Source organism: Hevea brasiliensis, chromosome 9, assembly GCF_030052815.1.
Source record: "Hevea brasiliensis isolate MT/VB/25A 57/8 chromosome 9, ASM3005281v1, whole genome shotgun sequence".
In the NCBI taxonomy this organism is placed as follows: domain Eukaryota; kingdom Viridiplantae; phylum Streptophyta; class Magnoliopsida; order Malpighiales; family Euphorbiaceae; genus Hevea; species Hevea brasiliensis.
In genome coordinates this window covers 12,807,956-12,830,353 of record NC_079501.1, presented here as the reverse complement: position 1 = coordinate 12,830,353, position 22,398 = coordinate 12,807,956, and the positions used below count along the sequence as shown (strand labels likewise).

Below are 22,398 nucleotides of genomic sequence, written 5' to 3'. Positions count from 1 at the left end.
TTTCAACTATTAGGATGTACTTTATATGATAAAGGTTGTTATTGATTTATAGAATATTGCAATAATTTTTTTTTTGTTTTTCTTTTTTGTGTTATTGTATTACAAATCCTAGTGACGTGGTTTGTGAAAATTTCTTGCAGGTATAGATCTGCAAAATAGATAACAAATGGGTTAGAGATCCACCGGGATGTTCTCGATGAGAACCCTCCGACACTCAAGTTAGAGCTGATACGAGAGAATAGTGTATCGGGTTGATTAGAAAGAAGAACACACCTCCATAGATGCTTTGAACTCTTTTTATAGAATATAGACAATAGTTAGTTATGACAAGTCAACTATGTAATTATATGGATATTATCAGCTTGTATAATTATTGGATTATATTTCTATTCATAGTGTATAATTATATATATTGTTATATTTAGTAATTTCATCAAGATTACTTATCTTTAATCAAAATTCTTTCAATTTATTGAGCTGCTCTTATAGTGGTTGAACCGATTAAACGAATCTTATAGCTGAACCATTAAATATGATTAGACTCATAGGCTATCTGAAAACTTGAATTATTTGATTAATCATATAAATTTTGGGGAGTTTTATCACCTAGATGGCAATGGTTGTAGATTATTTATTTACCTCATTTTCTAATTTTTCTTCTCCATTTTCTTTTGAATGCTTGAGATTTGTCTTTCCACTGCGACTGGGATAAGCTATGATGAATCCCTCTTCTTTCTCTTTCTCTCTCTATCTTTCTTTATTTTCTTTTTTTTTTTTCAATTTGAAATCATTTACTTCTTATTTTATTATGTGATATCAATTTTTTATTTTAAAATGACAGCTTAACATGACACGTGAGTAATCAACCGAAGCTCATGCTAAAATACGGAAAGAAATATAATAAAAATTAAATTAAATAGTAATAAATTGAAATTTTAAGGATATAATTAAAAATATCCCCAAATTTAGAATGATTAATGCAATTAAAACTTGAATAACCACATTAAAACATGCCGCCACATCAATATCACTTAATTGTTGTTTTGATGATGAGTTGTTTTCTACTTTTTAGTTTGTTGGTTTCTTATAATTAACTTTTTTCAAGATTTCGTTGTCCTTTCTAACTTTGCAACTTTATTTTTCTCAACCTTTCGGCTATAAAAATTATAATGCTTTAACTTTTTGGAATAATCCTGCCATAACTTGCTCAAATTATTGGTTAGTCGATCTTATTCTTCACAAGCATAATAATAAGTAAATATTTTTATGAACACTTTTCAATATGTATGCAATATGCATGCATGAGTTTCAATGCACGTGCAAATCTTAATCATTCATATTATAACGAATGTTACATTGCATTTATTAAAATTTATTAAATATAATTATTGATTATTAATTTTACATCAATAACTTAAAATATTATATTTTTTATAGAGAATTTTTATATGATGCTGCATTATATTGTAACGCCCTCATATTGGACGCTCCTATACAGTCTACTGTTCCGGCGCCTGATGTCTACCCGGACAGTCAAGACGTCTGGAGATCTGTGACATTCAAAAAAGTCATAGATAAAAATAAATAATAATTATAAGAAGGAAAAACATAAGTAAAGAAAACAAGCATAAAAAGTTAAATGAGCCGAGGGTCACAAAGATGGGTAACCTTCCCGGGAAGTGACTGTGAGGTCAGTCCTAACCCTAATTTTGAATAGGAAATTGTGATGTCACGGTCCTAAAGACTATATCGAACCTAGTGGAAAAGAGAAAATCAAGGAAAGGAGCTGATAAGTAGGTCAAATAATTAAGTCAGAGCTCCAAAAGAAATATCGAATTATTTGCAAACTGGATCAAACCGGTGATGGGCAAATTGGTCAATTCACCCCTAAAGGTGACTCTCGACCTAACTGTCTAATAAAATATGAGAAATGAAAATTGTGAAATATAGAATTAAATTGAGGATTTAACTCAAAATCGTTTAGAGTGAAGAAAGTGAATCCATATAGCCAACCCCAAATTTTTGGGATAAAGGCTTAGTTGAGTTGAGTTGAATTGAGTATATAATTAAATTGAAAAAGTTAGGGAAAAACAAAAGAAAAGAAATGAAAATTTAAAACAATTTATGACATCACCTTAATGACCTAAGCACGAGGTCATAATTAATTTCAATTTAATTAATTATTTGACCAAGTCAATTTATGAGATAAATACACATAAAAATAACAAATTAAAAAAAAAATATCATTTTTGGTCTTCTTCTCCAATGTATGCCGCCACTCTCCTCTCCCATTTCTCTCTCTCTCAACCTCCATGAAAGCTTAAATTTAAGCTTTCAAAACCCTAAAAAGTTCCATAAATTTCCCAATTTTCTCACTTAAATATTTCTTTTGCATCTTAGAAAGAAGATTGGGAGAAATAAATTGAAGAAAGGTGAAGGATTTAAGAAGTTTGAAATTCTTCAAGTGAAGGTAAGTAATTTAATCTTCTTCTTTAGTGAAAATTTATTGAAATTAAGTTAGCTTTGATGGAATTACATGAAGAAAATTGAAAATTTTGCATGATTGGAGGGAGGGAGAAATTTCTGTTGGCTTGGCAGGGGAATTGAAGTGTTCTAATATAATTAAATGTGTAATTATGCTTAAGGGACTAAGGATAAGTGATTGGTATGTTTAGATTTCATGAAATGTGGCAAATACAAAATTAGGATTCTTGACCCTTAGGGTTTTGGAGAGAAAAATTTGAGAATTTAGTAAATTGATGTACTTTGACCTAAGTGAGGTTTAAAATGATTAAATGGTGAATTTAGAATGTGTATGAATGGTGAGAAGTTAAGTCAAATTCGGATTTGTGAGGGGTCATTACTGGACAGCCTGACCTAGGTCCCTTTCAATGACTAAAACTATAATTCTGCTAACCCAATTGGTGTAAGGCTAATTGGATATGAAGTAGACACATAATGCCACAATTTTTGTATAGAAACCATGCCCAGAAAATGACATAAAGATAGTGAACAATTAGGTCAAACCTGAAATTGGCACACTGTGACTGTACAAAAATGACCAAATAAACAATGTTTGTTCATTTAGTCATAACTTGGCCTAGGCAAATCCAAATGACCTGATTTTTGAACCATTAGAAAGCTATGACATAGTACTATAACTTTCATGAAGAACACCAACTCAAATTCTGCCCATAACCAAGTCATTTTACCACCCAAAGTTGGTTGTCCAAAACTGCCAGAACCAAAAACCTGCCCAGAATTCTGGGTAGATACAAATCCGGCCAGCCTTAGAAAAATTGCCATAACTTGAGCTACAAAACTCCAAATTGAGTGATTCAAAAAGAAAATTAAAGATAAGATATTAAGAAACAACTTTGATGAAGGAAAGTTGATCAAATTTCCACTGTAGACAGACCAATGAAACAGTACAAACAAGTAACCCAAAACTGAAATTTTGATATTTAACCCTAATAAACTTTGAATTGAATTTGACAGTCAATGTCAATAAGAACATGACTCAAAATGTGGTATATGAATGCAATTAGAGTTAATAAACCTATTTAGTAGAAAAAAGTCAACATTTTAACTTGAATAGTGTAATAAATAGTAACCCCAAAATATAAAATTTAAAGGATACTAATTTAAGCAAAATTAAGGCTACAACTAAGTAGACATAAAATAAATTAATGGATTTACTATGAGATATGATACTGAAACACTGTAAACTGTGTGTTTTAGTTAAAAAATAAACTAGAAATGAATCTTCAAGGAAAAACTAAAAGGTGGAGTAAATTAGTCAACAAAGAGGTTTGTGCAAAACTAATATTTTTATTGGTTATGTTTCTTCATATGTCTTTTAACTAAATGATTTTATTTCTTATTGTATTATGTTTATCAATTATTGAATTTATCTCAACAATTATTGAAATGTGTTATGGCATGAATGAGTTTAGTTTTGGAAAATGAAATTAGTTATGATTTTATTTTATCATGAATTGAATAAAGTTAGCTTTGGAAAAATTTTGATTGAAACATACTTGACATGGGAAATGGATAAAATTTGTTTTGAATTGTGATGAGCATAAAAAAATTATTGGATATTGAAATTGACATTGAATTGAATTGTGTTATGATTTATGCTCACAAAAAGGACAAAGAGATTTATGATATTGTTTTATATCTCACTATAGATGCTTGACTAGATTATTACCCATCTCTCTTATTTATTGAGGAGACAATGGAATTAGCTTTGTTTTGTTTTGAATACCATGATATGTACACAGGCTTAGATTCTATTCTTATTAGAGGTTAGATCTAAGTTTTTCGTTGACCATTTCGGAAGTTTCATTATTGTGTTGTGTACTGTGCACGATGATTCAACCTCCCTTACCATAGGGAGTTAGAATCCCAATTCGACCTCCCCAACCATAGGGAATTAGAATTGCTCCGAAGATGGCCCTTTCGAATTAGTCTTGCAGAGTTAGTGAGATAAAGAACGGTTTTTGAATAGTAAATAATTGTGATTTCAATTAGGATTTATGTATATTTGATTTTATTAAAATTAATATTATTTCCATAAATTGCTGAAATTACTTTAAATGTTCAGTTGTGATTGATAAATTGAATTTCTTGATCAAGGTCACTTTAACAAATGATTTATAATATTGGTAATGAAGATTTTGACTTTTGAAATTTTGTTGAATTTCGAAACTTCCAAATTAATTGTTATAATTTTGTCAATGTATATTGTATTACATTTTAAATTATAGTTGTGCACCACTGAATTTACCACTCAGCGATAGCTTTGCATGCTGTTGCAGGTGAAAAGAGCATAAAGCAGTTGAGTAAGCTTCCTTGAAGACACATTGGATTTAGCTCCTGGTATATCATAGGTATACCCTTGTATATAAATTTTGATGTATGCATGTAATTATATGTATGTAAATTATTTGAGCAGTTTTATAATAACTTTTGTAATGTTATTTTAGTGTGTAATTGAAATGAAAATTATTTGTAATATTAATTTTAGTACTTTAATTAATGTACTATTTAATTTCTTATTGAGTTTGAATTTATGTATGGTTTCATTTATGAAGAGTTTGGATTGAAAATGAATTGAGATAGTTGATGTAAATGATTTATATATTTTTTAGATTGAATTGTGTTGATAAATGATTTGAAATGGAGTTATAGTTAAGCAAAAATATTGGAAGTGTGTTCCTTCACAGGTTTTGAAGAACTGTTTTTTCAAAATACAATCGGCACTCTGCCGAAATTTTTGTAAAAATTACATAAATTTTAATTACCGAAAAATTTGATTTGTGATTTAGTACCAATTAAAGGTTTTTAATATTTGTGAAAAATTTACCACCAGAAAAAAAAAAATAAATGAACAAAAATTATTTCAAAATCCTTATAGTATATTTAATGAGTTACCGTTAAGCGAAATGCGATAATTCATTAAGTGTACTATGGGATTATGTTTTGTCTTACGGAATAGTAAGGTGTGATAATTATTTTTGATGTAATATTATACATTTTTAGGTATTTAATAAAGTTTTATATACTTTCAAAATATTAAATTTAATTTATTGTATTTTGATATGTGCATTTAATTGTGTGTTATTATATGAAAAATTATTGTTACAAATAAAATAAAAATAAATAATAATAATAATAATAATAAATGAAAAGAGGCGGCGCTTGGAAAAAGAATGACAATCAATAGTTTACATTACATGTGTGAATATTATAGCAAAATTTAAAAATTTCTTTGTATTACATGCATGCATATATATATAATAAAATAGTAACAATTATTAAAATATAAACATAGTTTTAAAAATATATTAAAAAAATATATAATATAATATAATATAATTAAAATAATAATTAAATAATATATGTAAAAATTTATAAATAATTATAACTATAATTAAAAATAATAAAATCATTAATATTATATGAAACTTTTTATTATAAACACTGCATGTAATATTTTCATATTATTTAAGTGATTTTGTAAATATTGTTTCTATATATAAATTAAAATTATATAAAAAGAAAATTTACCAACAAACTGTGCATAACATAAACATTTTGCTAGTTATTATATGAGCCCAAAGAAGCCCCATCAGTAGCTTATATGTCAAGGCTATTTGTCCCATAATCTATATCTGAATATTACCAGATTTTCTCTATAGACTTTTTGAATTATATATTGATTAAAATCTAAATTTCAACTATATTAAACAAAGAAAAAAAAACAATTTGATGTCATTGATGACTTAGCTTTTTGATGCCATTAAGTATAAGGATATAATGGAGCTTTAAGTCTAACAAAAATTACTGAATTTAAGTAGGGAAATGAGAATAATTAATATTACAAATTCAAAACTTTAAAAGTATTTTTGTTAGAAATGAAATGAATATTTTGATTAATATAATAACTATTGATATTTGATTATTAATTCTCAACTCAAATTACTGAATTAATAATTCAAAAGACAATTATTAGTACTAATTAATATCCATTTAAATGGTAAAAATACACATTGTATATAATTTAATTAGAAAGGGTTTTGATATATAATAAGGATAATTTTTTCCTAATTCTTGTTATAGATGTAAAAATACTCATCATTTGTATTAATTATGATTAAAATGACATGATCTCTTCATATATTTATTATTTACTCTATATTTATAAATTTAAAATAAATGATTACAAGTTTATTTTTATATATATAATATATTTTAAAATTATAATATAACTTTTTAAAATTTTAATTAAGCATATATTTTCTGTAACTAAAGTCTATTAAACACTACTTGTTGCTATAAGATAGACAAAGACTTTCTGAAAATGTCAAATTTTCAATCATCAATAGTAATTCCTAATATTCTTAATTTGGGGCTATAGTCATGTCAACACTGAAGACTCAATGGCTGCTTTTAATTTTTTTTTTTTTAAGTAGAGTATGAGTAATTATTTGTGTAAATTATACAGATAGTAATTTAATTTATAGTAAAATATTTAAAATTTAATTTATAATATAAAATCTCATAGTCTTTATGTAATATTCAATAGCCAGTTTCAATCTATGCAATTTGGATTAGCAAACAAATTTTGAGTTATTAAAATATCAATTTGTATAATTTAAATCCTTAAAATTATGAATGAAAAGAAGGTAATTAATTTTTTTTCTTAATAAGTGTTAAATTAATGTAGTAAAAATATAATTTTTTAGTCTAACAAATATTACATCAGAAAAAAAGAAAACTTAGATTAAAGATCATTAGTAGTTTCATGTTACTAAATTAAAAATTGAATTTTATGTTATAAATTAAAATTTAAATATTTAATTACTATAACATAAACGGTAATAATCGGTTATGTTTAGATCAATTATTGCTTAAATAAATTTAAATAATGTATAATCAAATTTAGGATAATTTTAAATTTAATAGATAATATTTTTATTGAATTCAAATTAAGATCGGATATAATTAAATATAAATTATATATTCTTATAATAATGTTTATACATTTTTATATGATATATTTTAAATAAATAAAATTTGAATATTGTATATAATTATTAAATTTTTTATTAATTAAAAACTAAAATTAAATAAATTCAAAATTTATTTAAATACAATAATAACAATTACATTTAAGATGAAAAAAATAATTTAAATGAAATTTTAATTAAATATACAATAAATTTAAATATTAAAAACATTAATTATATTTTAATTTTGAGAAATATCTTATTTATTGAGATTCCTAAACCAGTTAACCGCTCCATTTATTAAATGAGTTAAAGTCCAATCTCTCTATTCATATTTTGGATCAAGTTCGAATTGAGGCGAGTGATAAAGAAGCCTCTGCTATCTTGACCGCTATCTATTTAAATAATATATATATTTTATATTTATTTTATTATAATTATCAAATTTATTTCATTTTATATAATAAGATATTCAACAAATTTGTATTTTTTTGAATTATAAAAATTAAAATTAATATAAATAATTTAATTATTATTTTTATTTTATAAATAAATTTATTTTGCGGCGGCGATCCGGTCTCTTAATTATTGAAAAAAATAAAATAAAATAAAATGAAATAAAATGCAGGAAAACAGAGACGGGACACATGTGATGCCGCCAGGCCCACGTACTTTTCGCAGCTTTGAACTTTCAACGGATGACGAAGCACTCTCGATGTCCATTGCGTCTATGTGTAGCGCAAAGTCAAACATGAAAAAGTGGGCCCCTTCTCTCTAGCCGCTGCATTGAATTTGATTGCTAGCGGAGGTTTCCTTCATTGACCAGATTGCTGCTTCTCCTTCATCTTCTTCTGATTCTCCTTCTCCTTCTCCTCATTCTCTCTTATTCCCGTCAATTATCAAATACAATCGAATGGACCCTTTTACCCATTCATCTTTTCATTGTTTGTTTTTTCCCCTCATATTATTTGGACCTCTTGCCTTTCAAAATTTTCAAATATACTCTCCTTTTCTTCTTCTTCTTCTTCCTCCTCCTCCTCCTCTCCTTCTCATTCTATGAAAGAAGAAGTTTTTTGAGATTATTCAATTATGGGAAACTGCTGTTTAAAACCAGCCAAGTGCGCTCATGCTTCTTCCACTAATTTTTCTTCTGGTTGGTCTGCTTGCTTTTTTGTCTTTTTAAAAAAGAGTGTATGTTCCTTTTTCTTTATAAATAAAGCCGTGGAAAATGATGTTGTCTGCTGCTAATTTTATTTCTATTGTTGTTTGAGTTGTTTTTGGGTTTTTAATATCAAATTCTCCCTCATATGTGAATTTTTTAAGGGGGGGTAGTTCTTATTTAACATGACTTCTCATATTTTGCTTTAATATTATCTTTTGCTCGTGAATTCTGCTCATTCTTGCTGATATTTTCACCCCATGAAAGGAGGATTTTCCATTTTCTGTTTTTAGTTTTCTCGCGTGAAAATCTCTATTGGGCCTGAGTGATTGATCACTCATGCCTTTCATCTGCATAAATATATAACTCATAGCTGATCTTGTTTGAGTTGTTTCTTGCTTTTTGTCCTTTCAGGAACTACAGGGTCTCATAATAACGAGTTGAAGCAGGATTCTACCACTTCTTCGCAGAAAGCATCACTGGGAAGCTTTAAGAAATCTTTCGAAACAAGCGCGGTTGATGCATCTGTTCCCGGCAATCTCAAGTCCTTTAGCTTTAGTGACCTAAAGAATGCCACCAAGAACTTTCGCTCCGAAACATTGCTTGGAGAGGGTGGTTTTGGGTGCGTTTTCAAAGGATGGCTTGATGAGAATACTTTAGCTCCTACTAAACCTGGAACTGGGATTGTTGTGGCAGTAAAGAGGCTCAAGGCTGAAAGCTTTCAGGGCCATAAGGAGTGGCTTGTATGTGCATTTAGGACTATTATATCACCTTTGTTCTTTGCCCTTGCAAGACTATTATAACTTACTTTTGTTCGCGTCCTTTCTATTTGACAGGCAGAAGTTAACTATCTAGGTCAGCTTCGTCATGAAAATCTGGTGAAGCTCATTGGGTATTGTGCTGAGTCTGAGAACAGACTTCTAGTTTATGAGTTTATGCCCAAGGGAAGTTTGGAGAGTCATTTATTCAGAAGTAAGTAAATTTGCCTTTATGAGACATAATTTCTCTATTTTTTTTCCTTAAAATTTTCAAGTACAGTGTTGTGTCTCATGATCTTGTTCTCAATTGTTAATTGCATACAGGCTGCTTTCTTGTAAAATGTGTCTTGCATGTATTTGTTGATGTGATTGTCAATAAGATACAGAGCAGAGCTAAAATTAGCAACATCATCTTTATGTTGTCCCCTTGATTGTTTGCACAGACCAACCATTTAGATTATTATGTTTGGTTAGTGGGTATAATGTGTGAGATCAATTGGATGATGAGGAAAATTGGATTAGAGGAAGAGGATAGACATTTCTTGGAAGGATAATGTGATTTACATGTTATTGGCAAGGAAAACACGGAGAATTTTGTAGGATTAACCTTGCAGCAGGAGCCTTATATGAGGAACTTGTGATTTTTGATGGTTCTCTAGGATTAATTGGCCAAAGACTTGAATTTTTTATGAGGTTATTGAAGATTCCATATGCTCTTGAATTTCTTTTTTCTCAAATAGTTTTTGTGAGAGCTGTTCAAAGGAGGGAGCCATGAGAAATCAATGGTTTCAAAGAAAAGTCTGCAGGAAACATCGAGAGCATTCACAGAATGCTGTTTTCATAAATTTGTTTTGTTGCATGCAGTAACAGCATTTTGAAATGATTTTCGAAGAAGCTTTGCTTTTGGGAAGTGTGTGTGTGTGCTGTTTTTTGGGGGTGGGGGGGAGGGGGGTGGTGGTGTGTGATCATCCTGCATCTATATGGTATGAATACATGTTGAATATGCTTTCACTTGAGTCGACAGCAAATGACACCTTTCTTTATTTTAGAAGGGGATCAACCTATTCCCTGGGCTACACGGATGCGCATTGCCATTGATGTAGCAAGGGGATTATCCTTCTTACATGGTTTAAATGCCAATGTAATCTATCGTGACTTGAAGGCATCCAATATTCTACTTGATTCGGTATGTTAAAATTTTTAATTTATTGATAAACATAGACTAACAATTATGTTAGACTTTTATATGGCTGATGGACTGGTGAAAATCCTTTTCAGGATTATAATGCGAGGCTTTCAGATTTTGGCCTAGCAAGAGATGGTCCTACAGGAGATAACACTCATGTTTCGACCAAAGTGGTGGGAACTCGGGGTTATGCTGCACCAGAATATGTAGCTACAGGTTAGTTAACTTTCTGTTGCATATTAATTAGTTTTGCATATTAAACTACCTGCATATTAATAGATTTTTAACGGCCTTTCCTTTCCATTTACTGGCTTAAAACAAGTAGGTCACTTGACTCCAAAGAGCGATGTGTATAGCTTTGGTGTTGTCATGCTAGAATTACTATCAGGAAGAAGGGCAATGGATGATGAGAGAGCCAATTTTGTTGAAGAAACTCTGGTGGATTGGGCAAAACCTTTCCTGAGTGACCCCAGGCGAGTTTTGAGAATCATGGACACCAGATTGGGAGGTCAGTACTCCAAGAAAGGAGCCCAAGCTGCAGCTGCACTCGCATTGCAATGCCTGCACACAGATCCCAAAAATAGGCCACCAATGATTGATGTTCTGACTGCATTGGAAAAACTTAACGCAACAAAGGATGTGCCAACGACACTCGCTCCATCTAAGCTGGATAGTCACAGGATCAAGCACGTGAATAGTCCTTGCAGGAATAATAGAGCAACTACCAATTTGATATGAACAATGTTTTTCCTTGTGTGCTGATGCATCAATCATGTTTCTCGGGGAGCTATTTTCACGATTCTGGTGCACTGGAAGCTAGTACCTCTCTCTAAAGCATGTACAAAATACGTTATGTGCATATTTTGCGAGCGAGGTCAGCTTTGCAGACCAGGCTAAAGCCAAAATTTAGCAACGAGAAATCAATGTTTGTATATATATGGTCTTTCAGCTTTTGAAGAATGGTGTTGTGGAAAAGGCATATATATGCATTGTAAATAGCTCTTGGTGTAAGTTTTGTTTGTTATGAGGATTATTCTCAAACGAAATCACAAAATGAAGAGGAATTTGATAAGATCAGTTTATTAGTGCTTCTCACAAGATTGCATTTTTTCTTTGGTGGTAAGTCAGTTGTGAAATTTTAGTGCTGCTAGTGATGAGTCCGTTTGGTGTGAATCACATGAGGAATAAGCCCCCCTAGATATAACTTGTTCTTAAAAATTGATTTATAAGGGAAGTATCTAACGATTTATTAAGCTCTTGCTAAAATTGTTATTTAGCAAACTTGTGGTCGCCATAAATTATGTGCAGTTGCTATGCATGAAATGGCCTACTCAAAACTGAGAAAATTATTTTGAAAAATATGTTAATTACATTAGTCCATTTAAAATGATTTTTATAATATATACTCAATTAAGCCTTTATCCTAATAATTTGGGGTCAGCTATATGGATTCTCTTTTTCTATTCTAAACGATTTTGGGTTAAATCCTCAGAAATGTGTAATACTTATAGGTCAACTCTTCTCAAAGTCAATTTAGGTCTACCCCTTCTTTTCTTTATATCCTAACTTAATTTGCTTTACTTACTTGTCTAACTGGAGCCTCTGTTTATCTACCTTTCACATGACCAAACCACCTCAATCTCCCTTTATCTAAACTTATCCTTAATTGGCACCACTCCTACCTTTTCTCTAATACTCTTATTACGGATTTTATCTAGTCTAGTATAATTACTCATCCACCTTAACATTCTCATTTTCGCAACTCTTATTTCAGACAAATACGATTCCTTTAGTGCCCAACACTCATTACCATATAACATGGCCGGTCGTATGACTGTACGTTAAATTTTTTCCTTTCAACTTATTGGGAATCTTGCGATCACATAAAAATCTTGTCACACTTCTTCACTTCAACCATCCAGCTTTAATTCCATGACTAACATACTCCTCACATCCCCATTTATTTAAAGGATTGAGTCGAGATATTTAAAGTAATTACTTTAGGGCAGCACCACTACATCCAAACTAACTCCTTCCCTATTACCAGTTCGGCCTTCACCGAATTTGTAAAGCATATATTCTGTTTTCGTTCTATTTAACTTAAAACCCTTTGATTTTAGAGTACTTCTCCAAAACTCTAGCTTTCTATTGACTCCTTCTCGTGTCTTATCTATTATAACTATATCATCTGCAAACATCATGCACCAAGGGATACTCTCTTGTATATGTTTTGTCAATTCATCTAAAACTAATGTAAAAAGGAAAGGGCTTACAGCTGAACTTCGGTGTAATCCAATTGAGATAGTAAAATCTCTTGTGTCCCCTCCCACTGTGCATACAATAGTAGTTGCTCCTTCATACATATCTTTTAACACTTGTATGTACCTAATAGATACCCTCTTTTATTCTAACACTCTCCATAAGACATCTCTTGGAACACTATCATAAGCCTTATCCAAATCGATAAAAACCATGTGTAGATCTTTCTTCACATCTCTATATTTTTCCATCAAGCTTCTAATGAGAAATATCGCTTCTATAGTTGAACGACCGAGCATAAAGCAAAATTGATTGAGAGAGATAGAAGTGTTATGACGCAATCGATGTTCCACAACTCTCTCCCACAGCTTCATAGTATGATTCATGAGTTTAATTTCTTTATAGTTTGAACAACTCTGTATGTCTCCCTTATTTTTAAAAATAAGTACTAAAATACTCTTTCTCTATTCATCAGACGTTTTATTTGAGTTTAGAATCTTATTAAATAATAATTTAGTTAACCATGTCACTCCCATATCTCTTTCATTTTTATAATATATAATATGCAAAAATTATATTGATTTGTAAATTATATTAAACTATTCAAATTAATCATTATAATAATAATTGATTTATTCATGTTTGAGCTAAATTCAACAAAAATCATTTATTAATTCAAATATTTTATAAGTGATTTGATTAATAGGTGGATAAAGAATAAATTCTCATATATATATATATATATATATATATATATATATATATATATATATATATATAATAAATTATTGATTTTGGACAAATAAAGCAATGTTATTAATCTTGTTGGCATATGGAAAAAAATGTTATTGATTTTTGAAGTAGAAAATAAAGAAGATTTTTTAAAAATTTTTTACAATTTGCAGGATAATTTGCTTGAAGATTTTGAATTTCTTTAGTAAGATTGAAAAAGAATTAGATATTATATAATGCACAATATTTATTTTTGGTTTATTGGATTTCAACCTAACAAAAAAGTATTTATGTAATTTTAATTATTCTTTATTACTACCGTTGATTTACTGAAACTAAAAGAGGCGGGAATGACACCGGTAACGAAGATTTCCGTGAGACCATTAAAAGCAGTAGTTGTATTACACAGACATAATACCCTTGTCCTTTAAGATCATCCACCATTTTTTTTTTTAATTTTTCGTTTTTATTCAAAAAAATCTCAACTCTCGATCTCTGCTTCTAAGTTCTAATCATGGGTTCAGGTGCTCTGATTTTATTTTATTTCTTCTTCTTCTTCTTCTTCTTCTTCTTCTTCTTCTCCTTCCTTGTTAAAATTTCAATTAGATGTTTAATTATAACTGCAATGTGCAGATGCTGATATGGAGGATTATGGGTTCGAGTACTCGGACGAGGAGCCTGAGGAACAGGACGTTGACGTCGAGAACCAATATTACAACTCCAAAGGTTTTTATTCCTTTTTCATTTTTAAGTTGATGTTACGAATTTTTGGCAAAGACTCTGAGCTAGTAGAATTACCTAAACCAGTTTGCTGAGCAAATTTCATGGGCTTTTCCTTTTTGTCAGTGGCAATCTATTGCATGTGCTTTTGGTTTCTTTTAAGATTCTAAGGAATTGGACCTCAAGGAATGAAATTCTTTTTATGTTATCCTAGAACGATTTTATTACTTTATTTTGAGGAAAAGAATTTATGGAATGATTTTAGATATTAAAAGTATCTGTGTTAGGGCATAGAGATTATTAGATAAAGTTTTCAGTTAACTAGCCATTAGCTATTATGAATTTCCTTAAAATTTGTTGTTGGAAAAATCCATTGGCATATGATGCTCTCTATATGCAGGCAAGGTTGTAATTTTTGTGTCAGCTTTGTTCCTTATATATTTTCTAATTTATCCTTTTTGTTTTCCCCCCTTTTTCATTGTAAAAAAGGTGTGGTTGAAACGGACCCGGAAGGAGCACTTGCGGGTTTTGCCAAAGTTTTTAGTATGGAACCGGAGAAGGCAGAGTGGTGAGCGCCGTAGAACTTTACAATTCCATTTCTGTTGTCCACTTTATAGAACTTCATTTTCCATTTTATCAAATTCAAAATTTCCCCTCTCTTGCAATACATTTTCCAGTTTTGATTTGTAATCAAGTTGAAATTAGAAGGTTTGAAGAAGCCACAGGTCAAAGTTACCTCAGGTCAAAGTTATGTACCTTTTAGAAATTTACTTTAGGAAGAGGCCACATGTTAAAGTTCCATGGGAATGAGTGTAGTTGCTGCCAGTGTCCTTAAGGAATCAGAATCGTGTAGGATTGGTTGATTTTATTTTTGATTCCCAGTTTCCCACCTGTAGTAACCTTAGAGAAGTCTTTGAGTAGCATGATGAGAGTACCCTGTTCAATTTTGGAACCCAGAGGCAACAGCAGATGTTGATTTCTCTTCTAATCTTCTTCTTCTTCTTCTTCTTCTTCCTTTTCCTTTGGAGACAGCTGACAGTGATAGGAGGAAGAAACACCAGACTCTTTTATGCTCCGTAGGGTATGATTTGGTGTCAGCGAGAACAGTGAGATTAGGTTAAAGAAAAAATTAAGGGCATACCTGGTACATAGCTGACATCTTGGAGTGCCTTGCACCTGGTCCCAGGCCCACACCGAAGGCGCACCTCAGTGATGTTGGCCGCCTTTTTGCCTTTAGAGATGCTGAGGCTTACAGCTGGTGTGCCTCAGGCACGTCTTTAACAACACTGAGTGATGCATATAACTATCTTTGCATTCGCATAATGATAATTTATTATTCTTGTTTAGTAATTTGCTGCATTCCAAAATGGACTTTTGATCGAGTTAATAGGGGTTGGCTTGAAAGGTAGGAGCATCGAAAGGATCAATTTGCTGTATGAAACAGATGATGCAATTGGAGAGATGTCATTTGCAGCAGATAATATCTTTTTTTATCACTCATATTATCATTTTTTATGCATTTTTAAAGCAGATTGCATTACTATTGCATGTCTATTAACCTACTGGTATAGAACTTTTTATTCATTTCAAGCTGATTCTTTGATAGTGAGATAATTGTTCTTCTTACCAGGGGGTTCAAAGCTTTGAAACAAACCGTTAAGCTTTATTATCGTTTGGGAAAGTATAAAGAAATGATGGATGCTTACAGGGAGATGCTTACATACGTTAAATCAGCAGTCACCCGCAACTACAGTGAGAAATGTATAAACAACATCATGGACTTCGTTTCTGGATCAGCTAGTCAGAATTTTGGCCTCCTGCAAGAATTTTATCAAACCACCTTAAAGGCTCTGGAAGAAGCAAAGAATGAGGTAAGTTATTTGATAAATATTTTATAGTGCCATTCATCCTTATATTTTGCTTTCCTGTACAGAGACTTTGGTTCAAAACAAATCTTAAGCTCTGCAAGATATGGTTTGATATGGGTGAATATGGGCGGATGAGCAAGGTACCTTGTCATAATTACTTGAGCTTGCTATTTCTTATATCTGTACTACAACTATTTGTTTGATTAAATTGTTGTACCTGATCAGATTCTGAAAGAACTCCATAAATCTTGTCAACGAGAAGATGGCACAGATGACCAGAAGAAAGGCAGTCAACTTCTGGAGGTATATGCAATTGAGATTCAAATGTACACTGAGAACAAGAACAACAAAAAGCTTAAGGTAGCAATTTTCCTCTGTTCCCTTGGTGCTCTCACTTTATATTGAGACCTTGTGATTGACCTTTCGTCATCTTCAGAGCAATTTATTTCCAGAAAATGATCAACAAAATGAAAAATCCTTGGGATTGAATTAGGTTTTAGGGTGTTAAGTGATTCACCTATTGTTTCAGTCCAGCTCTTTAAAATGATGTCATGTTCAAATAACAAGCATACTATATTATCAGCTGGAAACTTGATAAGAAGCTGAAGGTCATGCTTTGTATGAAACTAACAAGTGGTTCTCCGTACGAAATGTCAATGGATAAGAGCATCAATGGGCTTGAGGGAATTAAGTAAATTAGAAAAATTATGTGCAGAGCTATTCTCAAGATATATTATTATGCAGATTGGGCAGGATTTTCTATTTTGGAAGTTGCATATAAGTTGGTATTATTTGATCTATCTGTTCTGCCTCGTTGGCAAAATTGTTATGTCGGGTATGTCCAAGCAAGAACAGGAAACTGGTTGGATGCTCTCCTTAAGAACATAATGCCACTGAGATTTTAACATGAGCGTGCATTGTTTCTGGATCTCATAGTTGATGTCATTGGATTTTGATGTCCTGTATGTATTCCAACAGAACCCGCATGTGAAATGCATTGATCATTGCTGAGTGAAAATAGCAGGTTTCAATTGTAATATATTTGCTGTATGTTCTTGAGATCTTTGTGACAGTTCAGTTTCTCTGCTTGGTGGATTCATTATGACTTTCATGATGGTTTGTTTGGTGGCTTGAATTCTTTCTCATCTTTATACATTTATATGTAAGGATGTTTCTTTCTGTTTTGGCTTATTAGCAATTATACCAAAGGGCACTGACAGTCAAGTCAGCAATTCCACATCCAAGGATAATGGGGATAATTCGAGAATGTGGTGGGAAGATGCATATGGCAGAGCGTCAATGGGCTGAGGCAGCGACAGATTTCTTTGAAGCTTTTAAGAATTACGATGAAGCTGGGAACCAAAGACGCATACAATGCTTAAAGTGTGTTTGCTATCTCTTCTTATCTTTTATGTGTTACGTGAAAACCGCTAGTGATAATGGCAACTTTTCAAGTACTAGAACTACTAGAAAAATAAAATCCGAACTTTGAAAGTAAAAAAATTTAACATGACTCATTGTTCCAACAGAGTAATATAGCAAGTGTTAAGAGAAACCTGGAGAGAATCATTTCTCATTTTCATATTACTGAAATATAGCTACATGTGCACACAAATTATTCTTCTGCCCCATCTCGCCCTCCACACGGCTGCATTTTGGGGGCCTATATGAAAAATATGCAAGGTTGATTAAGTACCCCAGTTACAAATTGGCAGAATTTTGCCTCATTCATCCAAGTTTGTGTCTTCTTGTGTACATGCTAATTCACAACACTTGGTTATTACAATGAAGCAATTGGTCATTAGATTGAAGAAAATTAATTTTATATGCTTCACAGAGAAGGTACATGATCAGTTACAGATTTTGTTGCTATTCAAGGTGGTCTATCTTGCTTTTGCACTGAATTCATGGTACATCACCAATATGGTTTCTACCTTGGTGAGAACTTCCAATATACACTGTTATAGGATCACCTATAATCATCATGGTTGACAGATACCTGGTACTGGCTAATATGCTGATGGAATCTGAAGTGAATCCATTTGATGGTCAAGAGGCAAAGCCGTAAGTTTTATATATCACTGATATATGCTTTTCTTTTTATTATTTGTGCCTTTCTTATGATGATTACTGTTCAGATATAAAAATGATCCTGAGATTTTGGCGATGACAAACCTCATAGCAGCACATCAACGGAATGAAATATTGGAATTTGAGAATATCCTCAAGGCATGGTTAATGTATTTTTAATGGAATTATGTTTATAGTCGTTATTGTGCTTTGGTTTAAGTTGGTAATTGAACTTAATTCAGAGTAACAGAAGGACAATAATGGATGATCCATTCATACGGAATTATATTGAAGATCTATTGAAGAATGTCAGAACTCAAGTGCTGCTTAAGCTTATTAAACCTTATACAAGAATTCGGATTCCATTCGTATCCAAGGTAAAGGCCATTTCTTTCTTACCATTTCACCAATTCTTTAGCAGCCATTATTATCTTCATGTTGTTACAAGGATCTTATAACTGGACTGAGATTTTATGAACTTGGTCGACTTTCAGGAACTCAATGTACCAGAAAAAGATGTTGAGCGACTGTTGGTTTCACTAATATTGGATAATCGTATTGATGGACATATTGATCAAGTGAACAGGCTATTAGAGCGCGCAGACAGGTAATTTCTTAATTTAATTATCTGTTCCAGTTCTCTGATTAGTTGGGAGCTGATGTGATGTTCATGTGCAAAGTTTATCACTATGGCTGGCTGCAGCCATCATTATCATCATCATTGTGAAATGCCATGCAGGTCAAAGGGAATGAAGAAGTATACTGCCATCGAGAAATGGGACACACAACTTAGATCACTTTATCAAACTATCAGCAACCGTGTGTACTGAGAATGTGTGAGTAGGTAATATGATTTCCATCTCAACTCCAGACGTTCCTAAGTAGTAGTGTAATACAATATGGGAATGAACATGGACAACATTTCAACCAATAATTGGTGTTGCTAAAAGAAGAAAATGCTAACTTTATGAAGTCCTTTCAAATTATAATTTGAGTCATTATTAAAAAAGTTTTTTGAGGGGAGAGTCATTATTAAAATTAGATGTATGATTTGCGTAATTGAAGGCTTCATTTGTTTACATATATGAAAAAAAAAAGTTGAGGGAAATTGTTTTTCTATTAAAAAAAAAAATCCTTGTTTTCATTCTATAGATTTTCACAAACTACTTAAAAAGGATGAGTTTATGAATCATCTACTTTATATTTTTATGTAATGGCATGATTATTTCTTAGGTTGCAAAAATAGTTTTAATGTGTTGTGGCACAATAATATTTGGATATTAATGTATTTACTAATTTTATGTAATGATGAATCATTTAATACTATATTTTTGTATGCATTGCACCCGTTGTTCTCACTTGTTGATGAATGAATGAATGGATCTCTTTTTTTTTTTTTTTAATGTCGCTTGCAAGAACCTCTAAAAACAAGAAATTAAGGGTCAAAGCTAGGCAATTAGGGGATGGAACGTTATGTCTTTGCGATATCCAATGCAAGGAGGTCGGAGTGGGAGACTATTTGATCAAGATTGTATTATGGTAAGGACTAATATATGGAATTGTGATTATTCAATATTTAGGTGGTGTTCAATTTGAATAGAGTGTTAGTTAAATTATAGTTTAATTTATTTTTAATTTTAATTTATATAAGTGATTAAATTTTTAATGTTGTAAATTAAATATTTGTATATTATTATTTTATTTTATAGATTTTTCATGCAGGACAAATATACATGATTTCCCATTAATAATAACAATTAGATAGGATTTAGGCCTATTTTGATTATATCTAAAGTTTGTGCAAATATTTAATATGTGCCCATCTTGTTGTTATTTGCATTAAATATGAAAGTGACAATTTTGTTGCTAATCAAAGCAGATTTGAGTTGAAAAGATGACTTACCATGACTTTGGGTTGTGTCTAAAAACACAACTTGTCTCATCATTATTAATTTTCCGTTCCAATTATTATTATTATTATTTTATTTTTATTCTTGTCACGTGGCAGTTTCAGAATCACATATTTTACTTTTCATCAATGACCACTAACAATAAAAGGTTGAATGAGGATAAATAGTGAAAAATATACCTGCTATAGAGAAATTGGAAGAAAATACACAAGTATAAAATGGCATGTCATGTGAAAGATTGGCTGAGTAGAACAATGGTTTGGTCGCTCTAATCAACCCACGCAGACGCAGTTCTTCCCCAACCACAACCATTGCTAGCCGTTGTTTGTGGCTCTTTATAGGAATCTTCTACTTTCTTTCCATGGCCAAAGCCTCTTCCTCTTTGGGGACCATTTCGAACAAGAAAGCACATGACATGCTATTGCTAGTATTTTCATTGTGTCTGTCTATCAAAAATATATTAATATTATTAGTTAAAATATATTTGATCCTTGACATTTATGTATAATTACTTGTTAAAATTACCATTACATTTTAAATTTTACAAACTTAAAAATATAATTAGCCAAAATTTGACAACAAATTCCAATATTATTTTTTTCTTAATTTTGATTTATAGTTTTGAATCGATGTCGCCATAAAAAAACCATCCAGAATTAGTGCTTTTTTGTTCTTATTGTTATTATCATTATTATAATGCACTAGATCAAGTTTTAAACCAATCAATTTTACTATAGGAAAGTTGAAAAGACAATGAACTTGTTTTCAAATTGAAAATCTTTTTATTACTGGGGAGATTCCAACTATACAGTATGACTTTATACAACTGTGTCTTTATCAATAAGAACTATTACATAGATTTAAATTGAGCATTTGATTTAGCAGTAAATGCATTTCAGGTTAAAATTACTACTTGATTCCAAGAATTTTTTAGGAAATTAAAGATAAAGAAGAATATATAATTATAAAAGGAACATGCCAATAAAAGAAGCAAAGTTTGACCGCAACAAATGTTGTAATATTGACGTTTTGGCATAAGTGACCGCTTACAGCTCCATTTCACTTTCATTCTTAATAATTTGAGATATCTTAAATCTAAGTGACTACTGCTACTCACAAATTGAAAGTAATGGCGCAACTGCTTTTTATTTTTATTTTTCATTTTTTTTCCTTTTTGAATGCATTTAACAAACATAATACTCCAATTTTTAGCCTAAAAAGCGGAAAAAGAATCCCCAATTTTTGACCTGTTAAATATTTTAAAATATTTAATTTTTTATCCAATAACTTTTATGATTTCTATATAAAGTTTAATGTGTTTTATAAAAAAAATTTAAATTTAATAATTTTAATAAAAATATTTATAAAATTAAGTAATCACACATATACTATTTATCCATTATTGTCCCTTCATATTTATACTTTATATGAAGTAAGAAAAAAATAAAATAAATATAATACTAGAGTTAAATGATTTCCAAGAATCATGGACTGCAAAATAATAATAATAATAATAATAATAATAATAATAATAATATTATTATTATTATTATTATTATTATTATTATTATTATTATTGTTCATAGACTTTATAGTAGATATTGACCTGTTACTGCCATGTGCTCAAAGGAATAGTTGTTTTCAATTCCTTGATAATTAATGCTTGATATCAAAGGAATATGCTAAATGTATTCAGGGGTGTTGTAGTAAAGATTTCATTTATTATTAGATTAAATATTTATATATTATATATATTTTTTAATTAATTATATATATTTTAAAATATTTAATTTAATAATTACTAAATTTATTTTTATATAAATTCAAGGTATATGAGATACACTTATTATTCAATACATTTTGGTACAAGTTTGAAAATGTTCCATTGAAAAAATTATATTTCACGTTTTTCACAGTATATTATCTCTTAAAATAACCACATAATTAATTACCACAATACAAAAATAATTTCTTATTGAAATCTATAAATTTTTTAATTAATTTACAATCTAATTTATAATTTATTTTTTAGAATAATATTTTAATAATATAAATTAAATATTTAATGAAGTAAGGTGTATTAAGAAAAATTAAACATAATTTATTATTTTTAATTATATTACTTATATATTTTTAATACACGTGAAAAAATAAATAAGCCTATTATTGTGAGATGAATTGAGCAATAAATTTATTCGTCACCACATGTATTTATATGT

The 22,398-nt window shown here is 30.3% G+C and overlaps 2 protein-coding genes across 7 annotated transcripts; both read left to right on the top strand.

The window, feature by feature from the left end:
* The first annotated feature begins 8,355 nt into the window (after positions 1–8,355).
* Positions 8,356–11,692, top strand: LOC110660164 (probable serine/threonine-protein kinase PBL2). Of its 2 annotated transcripts, none has more exons than XM_021818355.2 (6): positions 8,356–8,670; positions 9,091–9,419; positions 9,513–9,648; positions 10,487–10,620; positions 10,713–10,836; positions 10,946–11,692. In XM_021818355.2, exons 1-6 carry the CDS (start codon positions 8,607–8,609, stop codon positions 11,356–11,358), a joined length of 1,200 nt encoding a protein of 399 aa, XP_021674047.2. In that variant the 5' UTR covers positions 8,356–8,606; the 3' UTR covers positions 11,359–11,692. The 2 variants fall into 2 exon arrangements, with proteins under 2 accessions (XP_021674047.2, XP_058008952.1); XM_058152969.1 differs by having other exon boundaries at positions 10,484–10,620.
* A 2,282-nt stretch (positions 11,693–13,974) lies between these two features.
* Positions 13,975–20,046, top strand: LOC110660165 (COP9 signalosome complex subunit 2-like). 5 transcript variants are annotated; one of them, XR_009151242.1, is made up of 14 exons: positions 13,975–14,135; positions 14,245–14,337; positions 14,821–14,899; positions 15,962–16,202; positions 16,265–16,339; positions 16,425–16,559; positions 17,395–17,582; positions 18,195–18,263; positions 18,338–18,428; positions 18,512–18,646; positions 18,764–18,876; positions 19,009–19,113; positions 19,686–19,808; positions 19,992–20,046. XR_009151242.1 is itself a non-coding variant. In XM_058152966.1 (13 exons), exons 1-12 carry the CDS (start codon positions 14,126–14,128, stop codon positions 19,097–19,099), a joined length of 1,320 nt encoding a protein of 439 aa, XP_058008949.1. In that variant the 5' UTR covers positions 13,975–14,125; the 3' UTR covers positions 19,100–19,113; positions 19,686–20,046. The 5 variants fall into 5 exon arrangements, 4 of the variants coding, with proteins under 4 accessions (XP_058008949.1, XP_058008948.1, XP_058008950.1 ...); XM_058152966.1 differs by having other exon boundaries at positions 19,686–20,046; XM_058152968.1 differs by lacking the exons at positions 13,975–14,135; positions 19,686–19,808; positions 19,992–20,046 and adding exons at positions 15,364–15,600; positions 15,722–15,808 and having other exon boundaries at positions 14,296–14,337; positions 15,963–16,202; positions 19,009–19,258.
* Positions 20,047–22,398: the final 2,352 nt, after the last annotated feature.